We start from the raw sequence: 19,380 nt of genomic DNA, 5'->3' as shown, positions 1-19,380 counted from the left end.
AGATTGCCATGAGCAATTATGTGCCTACCAACTAGATGACCCAGCAGAAACGGATACATTCCTAGAAACATACGGCTTGCCACAACTTGATTTATTTCTTAAATCATGAAGAAATAAAATGTGAACAGACCAGGAACAAGGACATTAAACAGTCATCAAAACCTTCCCAACACAGAGAAGCCCCAGCCAGACGGCTACGCCTATGAATTCTTCCAAACATTTAAAGAATTTACGCCAATCCTCCTCAGCCTCTTCCAGAAAACTTGAGAGGACACGCCCAAACTCATTTTACAAGGCCAGCATTACCCTGGTATCAAAGCCAGACGAAGAGACAAGCAAAGTATAAGCCGATATGCCCGATGACTGTAGATGTGAAAATTCTCAACACAAGAACCAGCAGATCCTACACGACGATCAAGCGGGAGTCATCCCTGGGATGTGCGGAGGATTCAATACACATCAGTCCACGCGCATGACCTACCTCGCTAATAAAATGTAGAACAGAGACTGTACGATCACCTCAGTAGGCGCACAAAAGGCCTGCGGCAAATTCCAACGCCCTTTCATGATAAAAACCCTCTCCGCAAATAAGGTCTGGAAGGAACACACTTCGTCCTCACGAAGGCTGTGTATGACAAGCCCAGAGCTAACATCATCCCTGGCGGTAAAAGGCTGAAAGCTTATCGTCTAAGATCAGGAACAAGGCAAGATGCCTCCTCTTTTTTCTTCCAGCTTTACTGAAAAATAATTGATAGACACACATCGTTATACAAGTTGAACGCATACAGCGTGATGGCCTGATTTACATATACCGCGGAAGAATTACCCTAATAGGTTCATCTAACATCCATCTTCTCACATAAATACAAAAAAAAGAAGAAAAAGAAAAAAGGGGACAAATTTCAGAACTCTCAGGATTTACTCTCTTAGCCGTCGCGTATGTCGTAAAGTAGTGGTAACTATAGTCGTCATGTTGTTCGTTACATCCCTAGTACTCGCTTGCTTTATAGCCGGAAGTTTGGACCTTTTGACCGTCTTCCTCCAGTTTCCCCTCCCTTCCCCGCCCCCACCTGGTAACCACTAGTCTGATCTCTTTTTCTAGGAGTTTGGCCTTTCGTTTGTTTTAGATTCCACATACAAGTGACACCATACGGTATCTTTCTCTGATTCATTTTACGTACCCTAATTCCTTCAAGGTCCATCCGTGTTGTTGCAAGCGGTAGGTTTCTTTTTTTCTACAAGAGAACGAATTTCCACGGTGGACAGACACCACATCTTCTTTATCCATTCGTCTACCCGTGGACACTTAGGTTGCCGCTAGGTCTTGATGATTGTAAACAATGCTGCTGGGAACGTGGGGGTGCAGATACCTTTTTGAGTTAGTGTTTTTGTTTCCCTTGGATATATTCCCATAAATGGAATCGCTGAATCATATGCTGGTTCTGGTTTTCTAACTGCTCTCGCCAGTACTGTGTCGAATAAAAGCAGCAAGAATACTCTCTGGAGAAAAGACCACCTCTACCGTAAGTGGTATTGGGGTAATTAGGTATTCATGTGCAAAAGAATCAAACTGGACCCACATTTTACACCACTCGCAAAAACTAACTTGAAATTGATTAAAGACTTCAACGTAAGACCTGAAACCATGAACTCCTGGAAGGAAACACAGGAACAAAGCTCCTTGACACGGGTCTCAGAAACGGTGGTCTGGACAGACGCTCGCAGCACAGGCGACAAGATAAAACATAACCGGTGGGACCGGGGACCACATCCAACTAAAAAGCTTTCGCCCAGCATAAGAAATCACCAACAAAGTGGAAAGACAAGCTACAGGATGAGAAAAAAAACATCTGCAAAGCAGGTTATCTGATGAGGAGTTAGTATCCAAAACACATAAAGAATTCACACGATTTGACAGCAAAAAAAGAAGGATAACCCAATTAAAAAAATGGACAAAGGACCTGAACAGACATTCCTCCAAAGAAGATCTACGAAAGGTCCGCAGGCACATGGAAAGACCCTCATGCTCGCTGGACAACAGGGAAACGCAAACCAAAACCACAGCTGTCAGCACGGCCATCGCCAAAGAGACGAGAGAGAACGCTGACGAGGGTGTGGAGAAAAGGGAGCCCTTGTGCTCTGCGGGTGGGACCGCAGAGTGGTGCCGCCGCTCAGGAAAACAGTACGGAGATTCCTCAAGAAGGTAGAAAAGAAATGATTGTAGGGCCCAGGAGCCCCAGTTCTGGGAACGTATCAGAAGGAAACATAAATCTTTTTCTAAACCAACTCACAATTCTCAACGTGTTGCACAAGTTTTGATATGTCAACCTGCCATTTTTAATTGGTAATTAAAAATACCGATTTCCATTTATTTGACCCACGGGTGACTTTAAAAGCACATTACTTAATCTGCAAACCTTTGCACACACACTCCTTTCCTCTCATTAACTTTTAACTTAATCCCACGTGGTCAGAGAGTTGCAGGCGGCAGGATCTCAGCCCTGGGCGGTCTGTAGAGACCTTCTTTATGGTCTGGCACGCGGGCAGACTGCGCACTCTTCGACCGCTGGACGCAGCGCTGTGCCGTCAGCTCGGCTGAGTCTCTTCGGCACGTTGTTCAGATACCCCACGCCTAACACTTCCTCTATACTGCGTTTCTTAAAAATGTTTGTCAAGGATATTAAGCCTGGCATCTTAAAACCGTACAGGATCTTGATCCTTTGTCTCCAGGGCAATAAAAAGGGGCTTTAAAAGTTTAGCTCCTTCCTGCCTGTCCCAACTTACAAGGCAATTTTCTCCAGTATTTTATCGTGTTTGAAAATTTCAATGTCAGGCGGTTTTAGGCAGGGCACTTAGACATTACCTGTGTTCATTACCGTGTGTGCCTCCTCCTGGGTCTACATTCTTGCTCTTGAAGAAAATTCCTTGCAATTTCCTTTATGGGAGGGATCATCTGTAGGTAATACCTTCATTTTGTTTATGAGAGGTTTTGGAAATGCCATCCAATTCTTTAATGGCTTTGAGATACAGTTGATATGCCAAAAATTTCACCCTTTTACGTGTATATTTCAGTGACTTTTGGTGTATTTGCAGAGCTGGGCCAACATCACCACTGAATTCCAAAACCTTCTCGCCACCCCACACAAAAGCCCGCCCCCACGAGCGGTCACGGCCCATCTCTCCCCTCCGCGGCCCCTGCGCCCAGCGATCTGCTTCTGCTGCCTCTGCCGACTGGCCTGTTCGAAACGGTTCACAGAAACGGGGGCGTGTGATGTGTGGCCTACTGTGTCTGGCTTCTTTCACTCAGGAGGACGTTTTTGAGGCTCGCCTGTGTTATAACCCATGTCCGACCCTCATTCCTTTTTATGGCCAAATAAAATTCATTTTGTGTGTGGCCAGGTCACATTCAGCTTACCCACTCAGCTGCCGAGAGACACGTGGCCGTCTCCACTGTTGGGCCGTGAGCAATGACACCACGGCGACCATTTGTGAACATGTTTTTACGTGTGGCCGTGTGCTTTCAATTCTCTCGGGTGTACGAACGCCGTACCCCTGCACGGACACGCCGGGACCGATGGCGACTGTCCCCAGTATCCCTGAACGACATTCAGTTTTAGTGAACGCTCAATTTGGCGTCGAGAAGTTCTTTCTCTCAGTGCCCTGCTGGCAGCAGCCTGTGCTCCCGACTTCCAGTGGGCGTGGAGAGGTGGCCCGTGCTGCTGCTGGGAGCCACCCCACCGCGGGGGGAATGTCCTTTCTCTCCGGCTGCCTTCAGAGTGAACTCTGCCTTTAACGATGTGTGGGCGTGCAAGCATTAGCTTCCTTTTACTTCTCCTTGGGATCTGCTCTGTGTCCGGAATCCTGTAAACGTCATCTTTCTCCCCTAACCTCCATCCGCGATTGCAGACGCATAAACGGGATCTTCCTCCAGCCTCGTGGAGCCGGTCCTCTCTCCCGTTCCCATCTGCGGGAGGATGGCCCTTCCCAGGGACTGTGCTCACCCCCCACGGTGCTCTGCTCGTCCCTGGAGGGTGGATGGAGGCGTGGCACGCGGAGGCACCGCCCCACTCCCGGGAGCTGCTGCCCGAGCCCGCCTTCACCCCTTAGCAGGCGCTGGTCTAAACTACCCGGCGCAGCAACCCCCAACGGGGTGGTGTGGGAGATACCAACTGTTTGAGATGACAACTTGGAGCGCGCCCGAGTAGGTGAACACAACTTCCTGATGGGAATCTCCCGGAGCCGCCAGGGTAACTGCCAGAACAGAGGGGACCGAGCGGCCCAGACACTGCCGGGGACACGTCATGCGAAGCACCTCTGGGACTTCGGTTTTGGAACTATCTTTCTTCTTAAGATATAGACGCTAAAGCATGCTTCTTTGGGTGTGAGTTTCCCTAAGGATCCCCAGAGCTGTAACTCCGTACAGCGGGAGAGGCCCGTATCATTCACCAGCACAGTCTGCCTGCGGAAACTCCCCCAATACCGAGACAGGCTGACACTGTCCCGAGGGGCACCCGTGTTCGAGAGGGGGCATGCCATGGCGCGGTGCTTGGCATCTGGGGAAGCCATTCCCGGGCCCCATTACACCGGACTGCAAGAAACAGCCACGACCCTTTCTTTGACAAGGACCCTGCCTCCAGCGTCAGCACGGCTGAAAGGGCCTATCGGGTGACTTCCCAAGCACCCGCCAGGAATGAGGCCAGCCTCAGGGTGAACCACCTCTCAAGAGGAAAGGATACAAAGCTGCTGTGGTCATAAATACATTTTATTTCATTAGAAATGCATAATTAACAGTTCTGAGAGCATTTCCCCCTAGAAAAGTAGGTAAGCAATATTTCCATCAAAATCGTTAGTTGTCTTCTGCAAATACCTATTTTCGTTACACTGAACAGAGCACACAGCAAAAGGCTTCTGCTACTCCATTTTTTTTTCAATTTTCTTTTTTGTTATAAACACCATAGCAAATTAAAAAAGCTGTTTGAACAGAGAAAAATATCGTAGTTCTTGATTTTCCGCACGTACTCGATGCAACGCACGCTGTGCCTCCCCACTCTTCTCTAGACGCCGACAGTGGGACAAAAAGTAAGGGTCTTCCGGCAGGGGCAGCGGCCGTTACTGTCACCTTGTATGCATTGGGACACTCTCCCCGGCGGGTGAGGCTTTCAGATGCACTCGAACAGAGCACGTGCAGTCACCTCCGTGCAAAGCCATGGGACCAGGGCGCGTGGAGAACAGGGTGGCTGGCCGGGGCCGGCGCCGAGCACGGCAGCGGCTCTGTCTTAGGTTCTGTTGTGGGTGGGTGGCCCGGCCCGCCTACTGGATCTGGATCGCTCCATGCTCAAGCTGCATTTCCGGCTGCAGGGTGGGCTGCAGGGTCTCAGCCGTCTGCAAGAGGGGAGAGAGGAGGGCTTTCTATAAAAGTACCCACCAACGCAAGTCCGGGTCACATCCAGGTCACTCACAGGTCACAGAACACCAATGGCTCTCGCGCACGGAACAAACACACACAACAGGGCTAGGGAGGGCCAAGAGTCGTAGGTTCACCGCTCTGGGAGAAGACTCTCCCAGGGGCCGTGGCCCCTCTTTACCCACCGACCCTCCCCACACGTGCTCTGTGGCCCAACGAGGTTCTGTGCTAATTTCCCGGTCCCACCCCTGCGCATCACTGGGGAATGCCTTTGGAGTACTTAACCCGTCCTATTTACCTAGAATTTCGGTCACCATTTTGCCTTCTTATAAAAACTGCCCCAACGTTCCAGAAAACGTTTCAGGGGCAGTCACCTTTCTCTCCTTAACGAGAGAAGTTCTAATCAATGATCTACAGATATTAAAAGGACCTCAAATGCATATTCACAGTTTTAAGATAAAGGGAAAAATACGACTTGGAGTAAGTCACCAATCATCCAGTTCAATCATCCCGAACAAGCCCCGAAACAGAGAATAACTGGGTTTTTTTCTTCAGGCTCCCCTACACCGTTGGCCAAAGGCAACGTCACAAAGATCGGACCCTCAGAGGTGGGTTTCCGGCTGCCCTGGGAGGAAACTTGGTTGCAGAGGCCAGGCATGCGGGTGTGAAGGAAGAAAGAGGCAGACAGCCACGATGCTGGCGGGCAGGAGCCCCCTGCAGCTCTTACTGCAGACTTAAGGCTTCAGTTTTGAAATCTGTATATCAAATGACATTGCACGCGGTGCATCCTGAAAGCGGGAGGGGCCCTTGCAGTGGAAGGACGTGGCACAGGCATGAGCCACACGGCCCACGGAGCCCAGGACTGAGGGCGGGCAAGAACGGCCAGAGCATGAACCTGCGAGGCACAGCGGAGGCGACCACACATCTCTGGGAAATTTCTGGGAAAGTGGACTCGGCCGTGTTGGCGGCTGCAGGCAGAGGGGGCAGGGTGGGTTACAGGCCGGGCAGAGAGGCCCCTGTGGGAGCGAGAGTCCCTCCCCATCCTTGAAAAACCAGAAAGGCAGCTTTGGACCCAGGTGCACAGAAGGCGGAGCACAGATGAGGTGGGGACCTGCCTGGGATTCAGGGACACCCACGCTCTGAGGAGGACCCCTCCCTTCTCCTGTGTCCTCAAAACGCAGCACTAGACCTGTGTCTCGGGCAGGAAACGTAGAGAAAGGGCTCCAAGCAGACGAGTCAGAACTTTCAAGACGTTTGAGGGAAAGGAGGCAGCGGGGAGCCCCGGGCACCCACACAGGTGAGAACTCGGGCACCTGCCTGGGCACAGGCAATCACTGCCCTTCCTACTGGCCGCTCCATGGGGCCAGTGCCCTGGCCTCCTGCCCAAGAGAAGCCCATCCTCTCAGGAGCTAGACGGCTCTTACAGCCCCTGGGGGGCTCCTGGGGGACTCTCATCTCTTCCAGGAGCGAGTTCGGGTATGTGACCCTGTTCTGATGGGCAAACCCGAACCGAGAGGAAACCTACAGGAGTGGAGGCCTTGGTGCCGATGAAGAAACAGGAGCCCTTTCCCTCTGCAGACGTGGTCGCGTCTGTGTGAGGCACCAGCGGGGCCACGGAAGGTGAGGGGACAGGAGCAGCGGGCTCCGGGGACATGCGTGGGGGGCCGGGCCTGGGGCCACCCTGCTGCCGTGTAACCCACTGACTATTCAAGCCCATGCCGAGCGGGGTCTGCTACAGGGAAAACACCCCAGTGGGTGCAAACCTCATTCTCTGGCCTGTTCTTATACAGACGCGCTAAGTGGGCCCTGAGACCGGCCAGGCAGGAATGTGGACCAAGAACACAGACAGGAAGCCCAGGGCGGCGAAGAGCGAAGATGGACACGGCCTCCCTCCACTCTGAAATGTGTCAAATGACCGCGGACCCGGGCCGGTGAGACAGCTCGGCACACGGCATCCCCGGGCTGTGGCGCACGCCGTGTGACCCTCCTGCAACTGCTGGGCAGCGGGGAGGAGAACCGCCTTCGTGCAATGACCCCGCTTACGACCACACGGGGCATCACACGAGCCACCCGGCGTGGGACAAGGAGGGCCTGCAGGGGGGCTCCCTCTTCCAGGACAAGTTAATGCTCAAACCACCGAAATGGGCCAGCCAGAGAGAATGCCACCTCATCCCCCAACGCCGTGGGCTCCCGGTCACACCCAACCCTTCTTGGTTCACATCCAGGGTGGGGCGGGCCGCTGCGGTCACCGCTGCACAAAAGCCACACCGGAGGTGAACTAAGCGCCCGGGCTGCGGTGGCCCCTCACGTGGGAGTGGCCAGGGTAGCCTGGCGGGTGGTGGGGACCGAGAGGCGGAGAGGCGGCGCCTTCTCCAGGAATCGCGTTTGCCAGCTGGGGCCTCGCCGCGCATTAGGAGGTAAAAAACCGAAGTCTCCCGGGAGCGCCTAGTCCACCCGGCCGGCCACCCGATCACGAGGTCGCCCCGAGCACCCCGGCTGGCCCCACTGAACTCCATTCCTCGGCAACCACCTCACGAGGCCGCAAGGAAAGCAGAGAAGAATTCTCCTTCCTGCCGAGAGCTGAGCACACGCACAGCACCGGCACGGGGCCCGAGCGGAGCGCGAGAGGGGAGAGGGCTGCGTGGAAACCCGGGGCCTCGGTTCCGGGCGTCAGAGGCCCGTGGCATCGAGACACACACCGCTCCTCAGTGCCGGGAGGCAGGAGTACAGGAGCGGGCCCAGAGGACGGCAGGGTGTATGAGAAGGCCGGCAGGAGCCGACCGGCCAACGCTCGGGGCAGACGGGAGTCCTGCGTCAGAGGTGGGCTCGGCCTGGGCTCGGCAGGAAGGCCGCGAGGTTTCAGAACACGGGCCACCCGCGGCCTGAGCTTTGTGCCAGCGACCCCCGCGGTCCGGGGACCCGTCCTAGGTTACTCTCACAAACACACAGTCGCCCCATCGGATCGAGAGCATGCCGTCCCCTCGAGGAGGCCTCCAGTGGGCTCTCGGCCCTAGCGTGGGGGGCCGGGCCTGGCTCCCCAGACCCAGGAGATCCGAGGAGAGGTCATTCACGGTGTTCACCCGGCCAAGCGCACTCACCAGGGGGCAGCTCTACAAACGTGTCAAATCCCCAAGCAGCAGCCCCCTTATCTGACATCTCGGGACGTGTCCAGACCGTTTCCTGTGCTTCTAGGAGAGCGCGGAGACGAGTGGTTTCTGGGACGGGAGGTGGGGGCCGGGGAGCCAGCGCTCAGCCCATCAGACGGTGCGTGGAGTACGCACAAACTGAGCAGAGGGAACCCTGGGCCCCAACGCCCGTGTGGCTCCCAGAGAGGCCTTCGGCTGCCACGCAGGAGGCGCCCAGGCGGGAGGCTGGAAACCAGGCCAGACGGGGCCCCTCAGGACCGAGTGAAGCGCCATCCTGCATTTGTGCCACAGAGAAGAGCCACTGGGGACAAGGACCCACAACCCGCCCCTGGGAAAGGGTCAAGGCCGAGCCACAAAGGCCACAAAGGCAGAGCCTGTTGTCTGCGCGAGTGCTGACCTCTGGGCCCTGCCACTCTCAGAGCAGCAGCGAGACCTCGGGTAAACAGGGACCCTCTTGTCCTGCAGTCCCCGGGAGCTGGCCCCGTGGGGTCAAGAGGCACAACCGGACGCTGGCCCCTGATCTTACAGATGAACACCTGGCGGCACGTGGGCCGGGAACCAAGCCCTCGCCTTCACCGCTTCGGGCACTTACAAAAACTACCGCCCACGTCGGTGCCCGTGTCCAAGTCACGTGCCTTTCCGTGACAACGGACCTCGCTCGCGGGGGGACATCAGAAGCAGAAACGCCCAGGCTGTGCTCAGAGCTGCAGAAGCCCCGGGACCTATCCCGACAGGGTGTGTGCTTCCACGAGGGGTGGGACCCACCTGAGCTGCAGCGGTGTGGTCAGTCACCGGAGCCAGCTGGACGTACTGGACCTGGATGTCGCTGCCCTGGAGAGGTGAGCCGTCCACCCCCGCGGCAGCAGGGTCGGAAGAGGCCACGGCTATCAGCTGGGCCCCCTGCAGCACCTGGAGAGACAAAGCAGACCCCGTCAGCACGGACACCGGAGCCACTCCGCCGTGACCACGTGAACCACGGGGCACGGGCCCAGGACCATGCCGCGGGGCCCGTCTGTCTCGTGAATGACCCCGGAATGACATCCCACCCGCAACCCAGCGCCTGTATGGCGCGAGTGTGAGCGTTGGGCGCGCGCGGCGTGACCGACTTGTGCAACACGTGCAAGTGACCCCCTCGAGCAGCCACACGCTGGACACGAGTGAGCTCAGGGACGGGGCCGAGGGTGCCGGGAGAGGGGCAAGGAGGCAGAGGGTCGTGGGACAGAGGCAGGAGCCCCGGACACCTCCCAGAAACCACTGCTCTTTGAGGTTCTCGGGGGCAGAGCCTGAAGGCAGCCTGGAGGGCACAGAAAACGGCGGCACGTCCTCGACCGCATCCGCCGGGAGCCCCCAGAGTGCTCAAGAGCCAGGCACACAAAGAAACGGGGCAGCGGACGCCCGCGGTTATGAAGCAAAGCGGAGACGTGCCTGAGTCAGGGACCCCACGGCTGCGGGCGGTGCGGAGAGGGGCTCAGGGTGAGGAGCTGCCATCCGGAGGGAGGTCGGAGACGCTGATGGAGGGGAATCCCCGGGGGACGGGAGGCCCCGAGTCCCCGGGACACCCACTGTGGGCCGTGCCGACAGGAGGGGGCAGATGAGGCCCCGGGGGATGGGCTCTGGGTGACCCCACCACTCGTGAGCGACCCCACCCCCAGGACCAATTCCCACCCCCCCCCCCCCCCCGCCCACACAACAGCTGGGCAGGTGGGCCACCGCCTCGCTGCCCCGCAGGCCAGACGGGGAGGTAGGGTTGAGGGCATCTGTGGCTTTGCGTTCACGAGGGAGCTGCCGTGAACCGTGCGTGTTTGTACCGGGGGTCGTATCCCACCCCCCTTCAAACGACGCGTCCACGGGATCACGGATGCTTGCCGGAGGTCCACAGCAGGGCGGGAATGACCGTGCCTCCCGACCGGTCCGACTGCCTCCCGCACCAGCGGTCAGAGCTGAGGAAGAGGGCGAGGGCACTGACAGAGAGGAAGGGGCTGCTCAGCCCGGGAGAGGCGGGCTCGGATACAGATCTCCAGCAGTCTGTATAAAAACACAGTCCGTGGTTTATAAACGGCACTGTAGTTTTTGACGAGCAAAAGTTCTATTTCTGTAACAATGCGTCCGCCGCTGGAAAAACACAGATGAGTTCAACTCTCAGAAAAGAAGACGGCAGACGGCTCTCAACCACCCCTCCTCGTGTGTCTTCAGAAACCACTTGCTGGCAGTGTCGTGTTCTAATACCAGCCAGCTGTGCCAGGAAGATGAACCCCCCAGATCCTAACCCTAACCCTAACCACGTCCTAGACGTGGCAGAAGCACCTGCAGGCAGGACAAAGGCGAGGACACGGAGACAGGGAGTGTCCTGCGGCAACAGGTGGGCCCCACGTCACACACCACGTTTCCCAGCTGCGGAGGGGCAGAGAGGGGCCAACCGCTGGCCTGGAGGACGGGGGACGGGGGACGAGGACGCGGCAGGCCTGGAGGCTGGGGCAGACAGGAAACGATTCGCCCCTGGGGCCTCCGGGAGGAGCCAGCCCCGTGACAGTGTGACCGCAACCCCATGAGCCCACACTGGGCTTGTGACCTCCAGACCGTGAGAGAACGAGCCTCCGGCGTGAGCCTGCAGGCGTGTGCTCACCGGTCACCGCAGCCACAGGACACTCGCACGACACGCCGGCCTCTCCTCGGCCGTCTCCTTCCAAGGAGCTGGCCTCCCACTTCCAAGGGCTGACCCAACAACGACGACGGCTCCTCTTCCACCATAATCATGAGCCATTTGTACCAACGAGTGTTTGAAAGAAGGGTTTGAAAAAACCAGAGAAAACCAAAGACCCCGTAGCATTCACGTTTTCTCTTCCCGAGACTTACTCTCCACCAGATTGCTCACGGTCAGAGAGAGGACCCGGTCCTGCTGAGCTCCGTACCTCCACCCCCCCACGTGGCAGGGGTGGCCCCCACTCCCTCTCCTCTAACTGGCGGAGTCACGCGAACAGGTGTGTGGCTCAGGGGAGGGCTCGCACAGGGGCGGCAACTCGGCCTCACGACGGCTAGACCAGAAGGGGGAAAAGACGAAAAGCACTTGGTGGTAAGTTCTCAAAGCCGCACAGACATTTACGGTGTCCTCGGTGCCCTTCGGTGGGGGGAGAAGACGGGAGGAGGGGCCGGAGCGGGGGACCCGTGCAGCGAAGCCAGCCCCACTTAGCATGGTTTTGCTGCACCCCAGACTGAACTTAAAGACCACACAACATTTTGAAACCCGGGAGCTAAAGCATGAGGTAACGCAGTCACCACCGCGCGATACAAAAGATCCCTGAATATGCCGGTTTAGGGTCAGACCGCAACTATGTTTTCATGAAAGCCGCGCAGTCGTGGGGCCGTTTCCAGGAGAGGCTCCGTCTGACTCTGGCTCTGGCCGTGAGCCACCACCCCTTCGATGGAGGGCAGGTTACGGTTTCCTGAGGGCGAACTGTTCCCTGTCAGCACTGCCAACGAGGTGACTTTTCACACGAGCCACACGATTGAGTAAATCGCAAGAACTGGAACGTCAGAAACCGCAGCATCGAACGTGCTTCCTTATGGTATCGAAGGAGGCACATCCCCAGCCTGGCTGGCGAGTGAAAGGAAAGACAGGAAAACGTTTCCACCTGAGACTTCATTCCCAACACCACACCTCCTCAACGTGCCCGCACTGGTGGCTCCTGACGGCCGAGTCGGGAATGAGTCCGAGCCAACGCGCACAGGACTGGTGGGAAAGGCCTTCCGGGCACTTAGCGCCCTGCCCTTGCTCACCGCGGGGACCTCGAAGCCAAGGGCTGGGGACGTGGCCGGAAGGGGGCGCCGCGCTGCCCCAGGAGAAAGGGAGGCGGCAAGAGCCCCGCAGGGGGACAACTTCTCGGGGGACCACAGGGGACGGAAAGGCTGCTGGGGGGCTGCGTCAGGAGCCGGGCTGGCTGCGGAGAAAGCTGTGCGGGGAGGCTCCACCGAGACCCGGATCACAGAGCGTCTTCCAGGCCGGCTTCACGCACGCCGACCTCCAGCAGCCCCGGGTGGGGACGGCGCCCCCGGGACCCGGGACCCAGGCCCCCGCCCCGGCCTGGCCTTGCTCACCGGCTTCCCTTGCAGCTACACTCGGCTCCTCGAAGGGCACGTCCCCCACCACGGGCTGACCTCCACACACATCGGCACCCCGGCCGGGGCTCTGCCACGGGCAGAGACATCGCCACACAGAAGCGATCTGCGACGCTTTTCAGGTAGTCCTCAAAATTTGGAAAAGCTCTCTTAAGGGGAGGTTGAGGGAGAAAACACACAGGGGGGAAGGGGCGGGCAAGAGACTGCTCTGCCCGTGGGGAGCTCCCTCCCAAGCCCAGCCAGCCGGCCTCTCAGGGCTTCCTTGTCACACCGCGGTCCGGCAGACAGACGTGGGGGCCTCGTCTCACCCGGGGCCACAAAACAGCATCCGCGACCTGGACCTACACGGCGGTCTGTTCTCGCCCTGAAGGGAGGACGGAGGAGGAGAAGGTCTAGAAGGTCGGACCGGAGGACGGCCAAGTTACAGATCACCGGTTTCCCAGGCATCGGACCACGTTTATTAAGAGCAGGCTCGAAAGAACCTCCGCGAGCTTGTGCACAGAGGGCAGCTCACGACCACTGACCGGCCGGCACCCCTGTGGGACGAGGAGGGAAACCCACCGACCGGCGAGTTTATCAGTCTGCCCTTCACCTAGCGCCGTTTGCCGACCAAAGACTGAGCCGCACTAACCGAGTGGGGCTTGGGACAGGACCCCTCCTTTCCAGGCCACAGTCAGGGCACAGAAAGGTGTCGGTGACCAGCGCAAGGCAGGCCGGGACCAGGGCATACAGAGAGGCACAGAGACAGCGGTTAAGAGGAGAGGGCCCGGCAGGTGGCGCCCCACAGGGCCTCGGGGAGGCTCTCAGCAGGAGCCACTCACAAGGAGGCCAGCGGGCAGGGGACGGTCCGCTCTGTCACGTGCCCCCGCCACAGCTGTGATTTACTAGGATAACACACTTCACGTGAAGCGGGTGAAAGCAAAAACACTACAGAAATCAATCGCACAAGAATCTCATTTGCCTGCCATGGTTTGAGAGCAGCTCAAAGCTCCAGCAGCCGCCTGAAACACACAGCAGGCGGAGACATGATGTGTACGTTTGGACCTGCTTTCACACTGGTGAGGAATAAAGCCTAGTTATGTCAAATCGAAAATACAGAGCAGCAAAAATGAGGTCACGTGCCACTGTCGCACGGATCACGGCGCCCCACCACGAACCCACCGCAAGCGCGCAGCCCATCCTTGCCCTGTTGGGGGGCGAGAGCCCAGCACCGCCGCCTCCCTCCTGCCCTAGAATGAGCGGGACGTCTCCGATGGTGAGCTCCCGGCTCCTTCCCACCTTGGTGTTTGTGGTCTTTTCCAACAGGGTCGGGAATGTAGAAAAATCTAACAGGAATGCAGCGAGCTCCCAGGCCAGCAGCCAAAAGCATCCCTCCAGGCTTCCTGCGGCTGACCTGGGAGCACCCCGCGGCCACCCCGCGGAGAACGCACGCACCTGCCGCCTTCCCAGCCCCACGGTAGTGAGACAGGCCCGTCACTGGCAGACGAGGGACCATTAATGGCATAGGGGATGCGTCTGAAGCAGCCTACGGAGGGACTCCTGGATCCAAGAGCACCGGATTTCGAAGGGCACCCATCCGGTTTCCCTCTATATGGTGCCAACTGTGAGACTGTTTAGTGCCCAAATGAAATAATACAAAACAGATACAAACCTAAAATAAACTCAAAAAGTCCAAGGACTTTTCAGTAATGTTTAGATACAAAATTCCAAATCCAAGCCGGAATGTGCTCAGATGAAACAAAACAAAACCTAAGACCCACTTCTGACTAATTAAGTGTGTGTGGCCAGGAACAAAGATGAGGCCAGGAAATCCAAAGGTGTCTTGGAACGCAAAGTCGCTTACTTGTTTTTGTCGTTCATTTTGGCATCCGACTTGTTAAGGAAACAGACTCAGGGAGAGCAATCTTTTCAAATCTAAATGTGAAGGCAAGAAGTAGCTTCCCGGTGACAGGAAAACAAGGAGCTGAGAACCAGGTCCGTCAGCCTGTCCCAAGGATGTCCCCAAGCACCACCGGCCAGGAGGTCCGCCAGCCCCACATCTTTCTCATACTTTTGCACAGCAATCGCCAGAAACAAATGATCATCCTTAAGCCTTTAAACCCCTGACGGGAACACTCCTGTTTCCCAGGCTCCGTTTTGAGTGCTTTCGTGAACCGAGTCGCCGTGAGCAGACGGTCAGAAATGAGCACCGACAGAAGGGAGTCACGGGCAGACGCAGAACACCGCTCCTCCGGGATCACTCCTCAGACCTGCAGAGAAAGCTCCTCGGAGGCCTGCGGGCCGGAGGGCCCCAGGGGCCGGCGTCCGAACCCCGCTCACGTAAGGACGCTAGGCGGCAGGCAGCAATAAAGAGTCTGTGCCGCCTGCTCTGCGGCTTGTTCCGGCATCGGAGCCCAAACCTCCAACGCATTCTGGGGAGAAAGCAAAGCAAACCCCGAAGAAACACAGTAAAGCAGAGACGGACGTCTGGAGACACTTGGTACACGTCCCCCGTCGCTCCAGATAGGACAGCATTCCTGGGAACAAACCTTAACCACGTGTCTTACAACCTCCTAGTAGACTGGGGCGGGGTGGGGGGTGGGGGCTGGGGAGGGTAATGATTCAAAGTCAAGTGCAAAGACCTCCAGTTTTCCCCGTGGGTCCCAGGCCCCTGGCTTCTAGAAGGGGCGCACGGGGTGGACGGGGAGCAGGCGACACAGAAGACAGTTCCGTGTATCTCGTGACTCGTCAACCCGGTGCAGCGACGGTCACACCCACTCGGGAAAGGGAGGGGTGCCTGGGGGCACCCGGCCCGCCAACCTGCACACTCTGCGACCATGACGAGCTGAAGCGGCAGCCACGGCCACGCACGCTGCTTCTGCTCCCGCTCCCGTGGCTCTGGTCACTTCACTGATTTAGAAACTCACTGCACGGAACAAGCAAAGTTCTCGCTGTGCTCACCGTGTGGCCAGAGGAAGAACTAGAAGGAGCGATGCCACCTTCCTACTGGGCTCAATTCTGTGGGAAGCGTCTGTGAGCATCTGTGTCTCAGGGGAGCTGCAAATGCCTACTAACACCTGCCAGCTCCGGGGAAGCCAGAGATGGCACAGGGAGGGTGCGGCCCGCAGGCTCTGGAGGGAAAGACGAGACCCGGACGGGTGCCTGTCTGTCACAGGCGCACGTGCGTCCGCAGGGAGACGCGAACAGTCTGTCACGGAGGAGGCACACACACAAGCTGCCCGCTAACGCGCGCCTGCACGTGCCTCACACCGGGTGCCGCGGCCCCAGTCGGCGTGACGTCTTCGTTCTGCGCAAAGCAAGGTTCAGAAACGGCTCTCTCTGCTGAGCCAGGGTTACTGCACACCAAGCAGAGAACGTCCAGGGACGGACAACTCGCCCCCGTCCGGCCCCGACCCCACAGCCCGGTCCCAAAGCACACCCTGACTTCCGGCACCGGGAGGCACATGCAAAACGGCCCCCGCCACACGTCCCCACGTGTTCCCCGAAGGACGGCCACGCGCACACGGCGGGCAGGCCCAGGCCGCTCCCCAAGGCCCCGCCGCACCAGCACGTCACCGCACGCCGGCACCTCACAGCGGCTTGCTCCGCGGCCCGGACCTCCGGTCGCTACACACCTCGAGGGCACGTGGGTCCGAGAAGGGACGCAGCGGGTCCATCTGTGTCCCCCAAAAGGAACGTCCACATCCTGAGCTCCAGTACCTGTAAGGGGGACCTGTAAAAGTGGAGGCACCTGGGCGGCTCGGTCGGTTAGGTGTCTGACTTCAGCTTGGGTCACGATCTCAGGTTCGTGGGATCGAGCCCCACACGTGGCCCTGATGGCGCGCTGATAGCGTGGAGCCTGCTCGGGATGCTCTCCTCCCCTCTCTCTCTGCCCCTCCCCTGCGCACGCTCTCTCCCAAAATAAATAAACTTTAAAAAGCGAGTAAATAAAACGTGGACCCAGGATCCGGGAGGATGAGATTAAGCTATAAGCAGAAGTCACATGGGAGTCGGGCGGGCCCCAATCCAAAAGTACCCATCCTCCTAAGAAGAGAGACATTTGGACCACGTGGGAAGAAGGGTGCCACGTGACCACAGAGGAGGCGGTGGAGGGATGTGGCCGCAGCCCAGGGATGCCTGGAACCCCCAGGAGCGGCAGGCAAGATGCCCCCCTGAGCTTCCAGAAGGAACACAGCCCCGATGAACAGTAGACCTCAGGCCGCCCGATTGTGAGAGAGCACACTGCTGTCTAAACCACGCAGTGGGGGGCACTGATCGCGGGGTGGTAGCTCGGGAACAGACTCCCGACCTTCAGACCCTCGGCTGGATCACAGTAACCCCATGCCCAGGGCCGCCCGGTCAAGTCTCCGGTTGACGGAGCTCAGGCCCCTTCCTTCCAGAGAAAGTGCCGATGGCTCTTCTCTTGTCCCCCACCCTTGCCGGGCGCTCACACGCAGGGCCTCCGGGTGGCTCGGGGGGCAGCCTTCTCCCCGGCCCTCCCACAGGGCCAACCCACAGGCTTCTCCCCACTGGCAGAGCCGGGGGCCCCCGAGCGTGCAGACAGGCACGGGGGTCCGGGCGGGCCACGGACACGGCCGGCGCACGGGAGCTGCCACTGGCCGAGGCACACGGGCGAGACGACGGCAGGGCCGGGCTGCGGACAAGACCAGCTGGACGCCGGCGGGACTCTGAAGCTGCTCACGTTGCTTAAGGGCAATCGTGAGGAACCCGGCAAGATCAAGACAAAACAAGCGATGGTCTCTTAAACAGTCACGTTCCAATTTTCCATTAGGAACCGGCCCGTTCTGGACCTAGCTCTCGTTACCCTGTTAACCTGCAGAAGAGGCACCTCCCCCCATGTGCTGAGGGCATGCTCCTCCCGGAACCAGCACAGGGCGAACACTCGACCCTGCTCCCTCCTGGGCCTGAGCCCTCCCCCAGGACACTGGGGGCAGCGTCTGAGAACTCCAGGGTGAAGAAGTGAGGTACGGGAGGACTACTGTCTGCTCACAAGCGAGCGTCCGAGGACAAGCAGCCACAAACCCCCAGAGATCCGTCACAATGTCCCAAATCCTTTCGGGAATAGACCAGGTGCTACGGGATGAGTGTCTGTGTCCCGCCCCAAATCCCTATGTCGAAGCCACGACTTCTCGTGTGACGGTGTCCGGAGATCAGGTCAGGCGGGTGAAACCCCGAGACGTGATTAGTGCCCTTCTAGGAGGGGGAGACCTCCGTACGCGTGTGCCAAGGAAGGCGGTGCGACCCTCGGGCAGAGGCTCCTGATGTGAGACCAACAGCCTCCGGGCCTGTGAGACATCAGGGTCTGCGGCAGTAGTCAGAGCCGCCCACGGGCAGACAGAGGCAGACAGCGGGCAGCCCTCCCCTTCCTCCCAGGGACGCGGGAAAGATGCCCTCAGGAGACGCAATTTTAAGAACTGTCCAATCCCCAGAAGACCAGCCGGGTGAGAGGGCAGCCAAGGCGCTGCGGGTGAGTTCAGAGACGGCTGTGAAAGAGAACACCCACCAGTGGACCCACGGGCACCTCTGATACATCAGCCTTGGGTTCGAGACCCACCGGGGCCGATTTTCCAGGACTTTTACACGGAAGGAACGTCACAGACACGCACCGTGCTCTTCGATGTTCCTCAAAGACCTCGCCCACACGCACCTCAAGTTCCACTTAGGAAAAACCCCTCCGACAAGACCCTGAATCCCAACTCCAGGAAGAAGGTCTCTCCGAGCACAGTGACCACGGGTGTCACAGAGAGTTTGTCTCAGCCCTCTGATGTGCGACACCTCGTTTCTGGCCTCCGGGGTTCAGAAAGCGGACAACGAAAGACAGGCAAGGACACGGGCCTTTTCGTCGTGGCCCAGGGTCTGCAGGGTCGACCTTGAACAACTCAGCAGGAGCAGGGACCTGCATCCTGGCCCACCCGTGCCCTCCCGGGACCACGATCATCTGCAGGACGCTGACACGGAACAGCCCGGTGGAGGGGACACCTGAGGTGAGGCGAACGGACACCAGGCGTCAGACGCAGCGCGAACGTGTTACCTTCCAGCGTAGAGCATTTCTCCCCGCTTTCTCCAAGTCAAATACCACCCAAATAGCAGCTTCACACTTGGCCGGGGGCGGGCTGCCTCTGCAGAGGAGAGTGCGGACGCTCAGGAGGAGCGAGGGCACATCCTACTTGACCACGTGCTCCTCCACCACGCACAGCACGGGCTGAGTTCGCGGCACCACCGTGCCCTGGAGACGGAAAACCACCACAGATAACCGGATGGCAAGGAGAACTTCCTCCGGAGGGGAGTCCACGCAGCGGAAGCCGTGCCCTGGTTGAGGGCGCGGCTGGGCCGCGGCCCAGGGCGGATCAGCAGAGGGAGGCGTGGAGCTTGGGCTCCTTCCCCCGGCACCTGTGCGCTGGCCAAACCCACGCGGAGCCACAGGAGAGCAGCCACTAACCAGGGACGTCAGCGTCCTGCCCGGCCCCAGCGTGTCCTCTCCCGAGGATGTCCTGCACGCTGCCCATAGCTATCGGATCACATAGGTAACATTTCGGTCATCAGAAGGGCCCCCGTCAATCATCGCTCAGCCTAAAGGTGAGCGGGCCCATCAGAGCCAGTGAGTTTGCGCCAAGGCAGCAGGACAGGCGGGGGGCCCCAGCCTGAGTCCGCAGTGCGGGCATTTGGCACGGAGGTCACCCTGCTTGTCACCATCAGCTGCACTCTGCCAGGGAGGAA

At 58.5% G+C, this 19,380-nt stretch overlaps 1 protein-coding gene across 7 annotated transcripts in view; it reads right to left on the bottom strand.

Moving 5' to 3' along the window:
- Nucleotides 1-4,744: 4,744 nt before the first annotated feature.
- The window catches only part of BANP (BTG3 associated nuclear protein), a 118,975-nt gene continuing 104,339 nt past the window's right edge, over nt 4,745-19,380 (bottom strand). For all 7 annotated transcript variants that reach the window (XM_047846127.1, XM_047846126.1, XM_047846125.1 and 4 more), the window contains 2 exons: nt 9,316-9,459; nt 4,745-5,382 (listed from right to left, as the gene is read on the bottom strand). In XM_047846127.1, coding sequence (XP_047702083.1) covers nt 5,311-5,382; nt 9,316-9,459 — 216 coding nt within the window. In that variant the 3' untranslated portion in view covers nt 4,745-5,310. The remainder of the gene's footprint in view (nt 5,383-9,315; nt 9,460-19,380) is intronic.

The sequence above is a fragment of the Prionailurus viverrinus genome, unplaced genomic scaffold (assembly GCF_022837055.1).
Source record: "Prionailurus viverrinus isolate Anna unplaced genomic scaffold, UM_Priviv_1.0 scaffold_38, whole genome shotgun sequence".
NCBI lineage: Eukaryota > Metazoa > Chordata > Mammalia > Carnivora > Felidae > Prionailurus > Prionailurus viverrinus.
The sequence above is the reverse complement of the archived record's forward strand: the minus strand, read 5'-3'. Positions and strand labels throughout refer to the sequence as shown.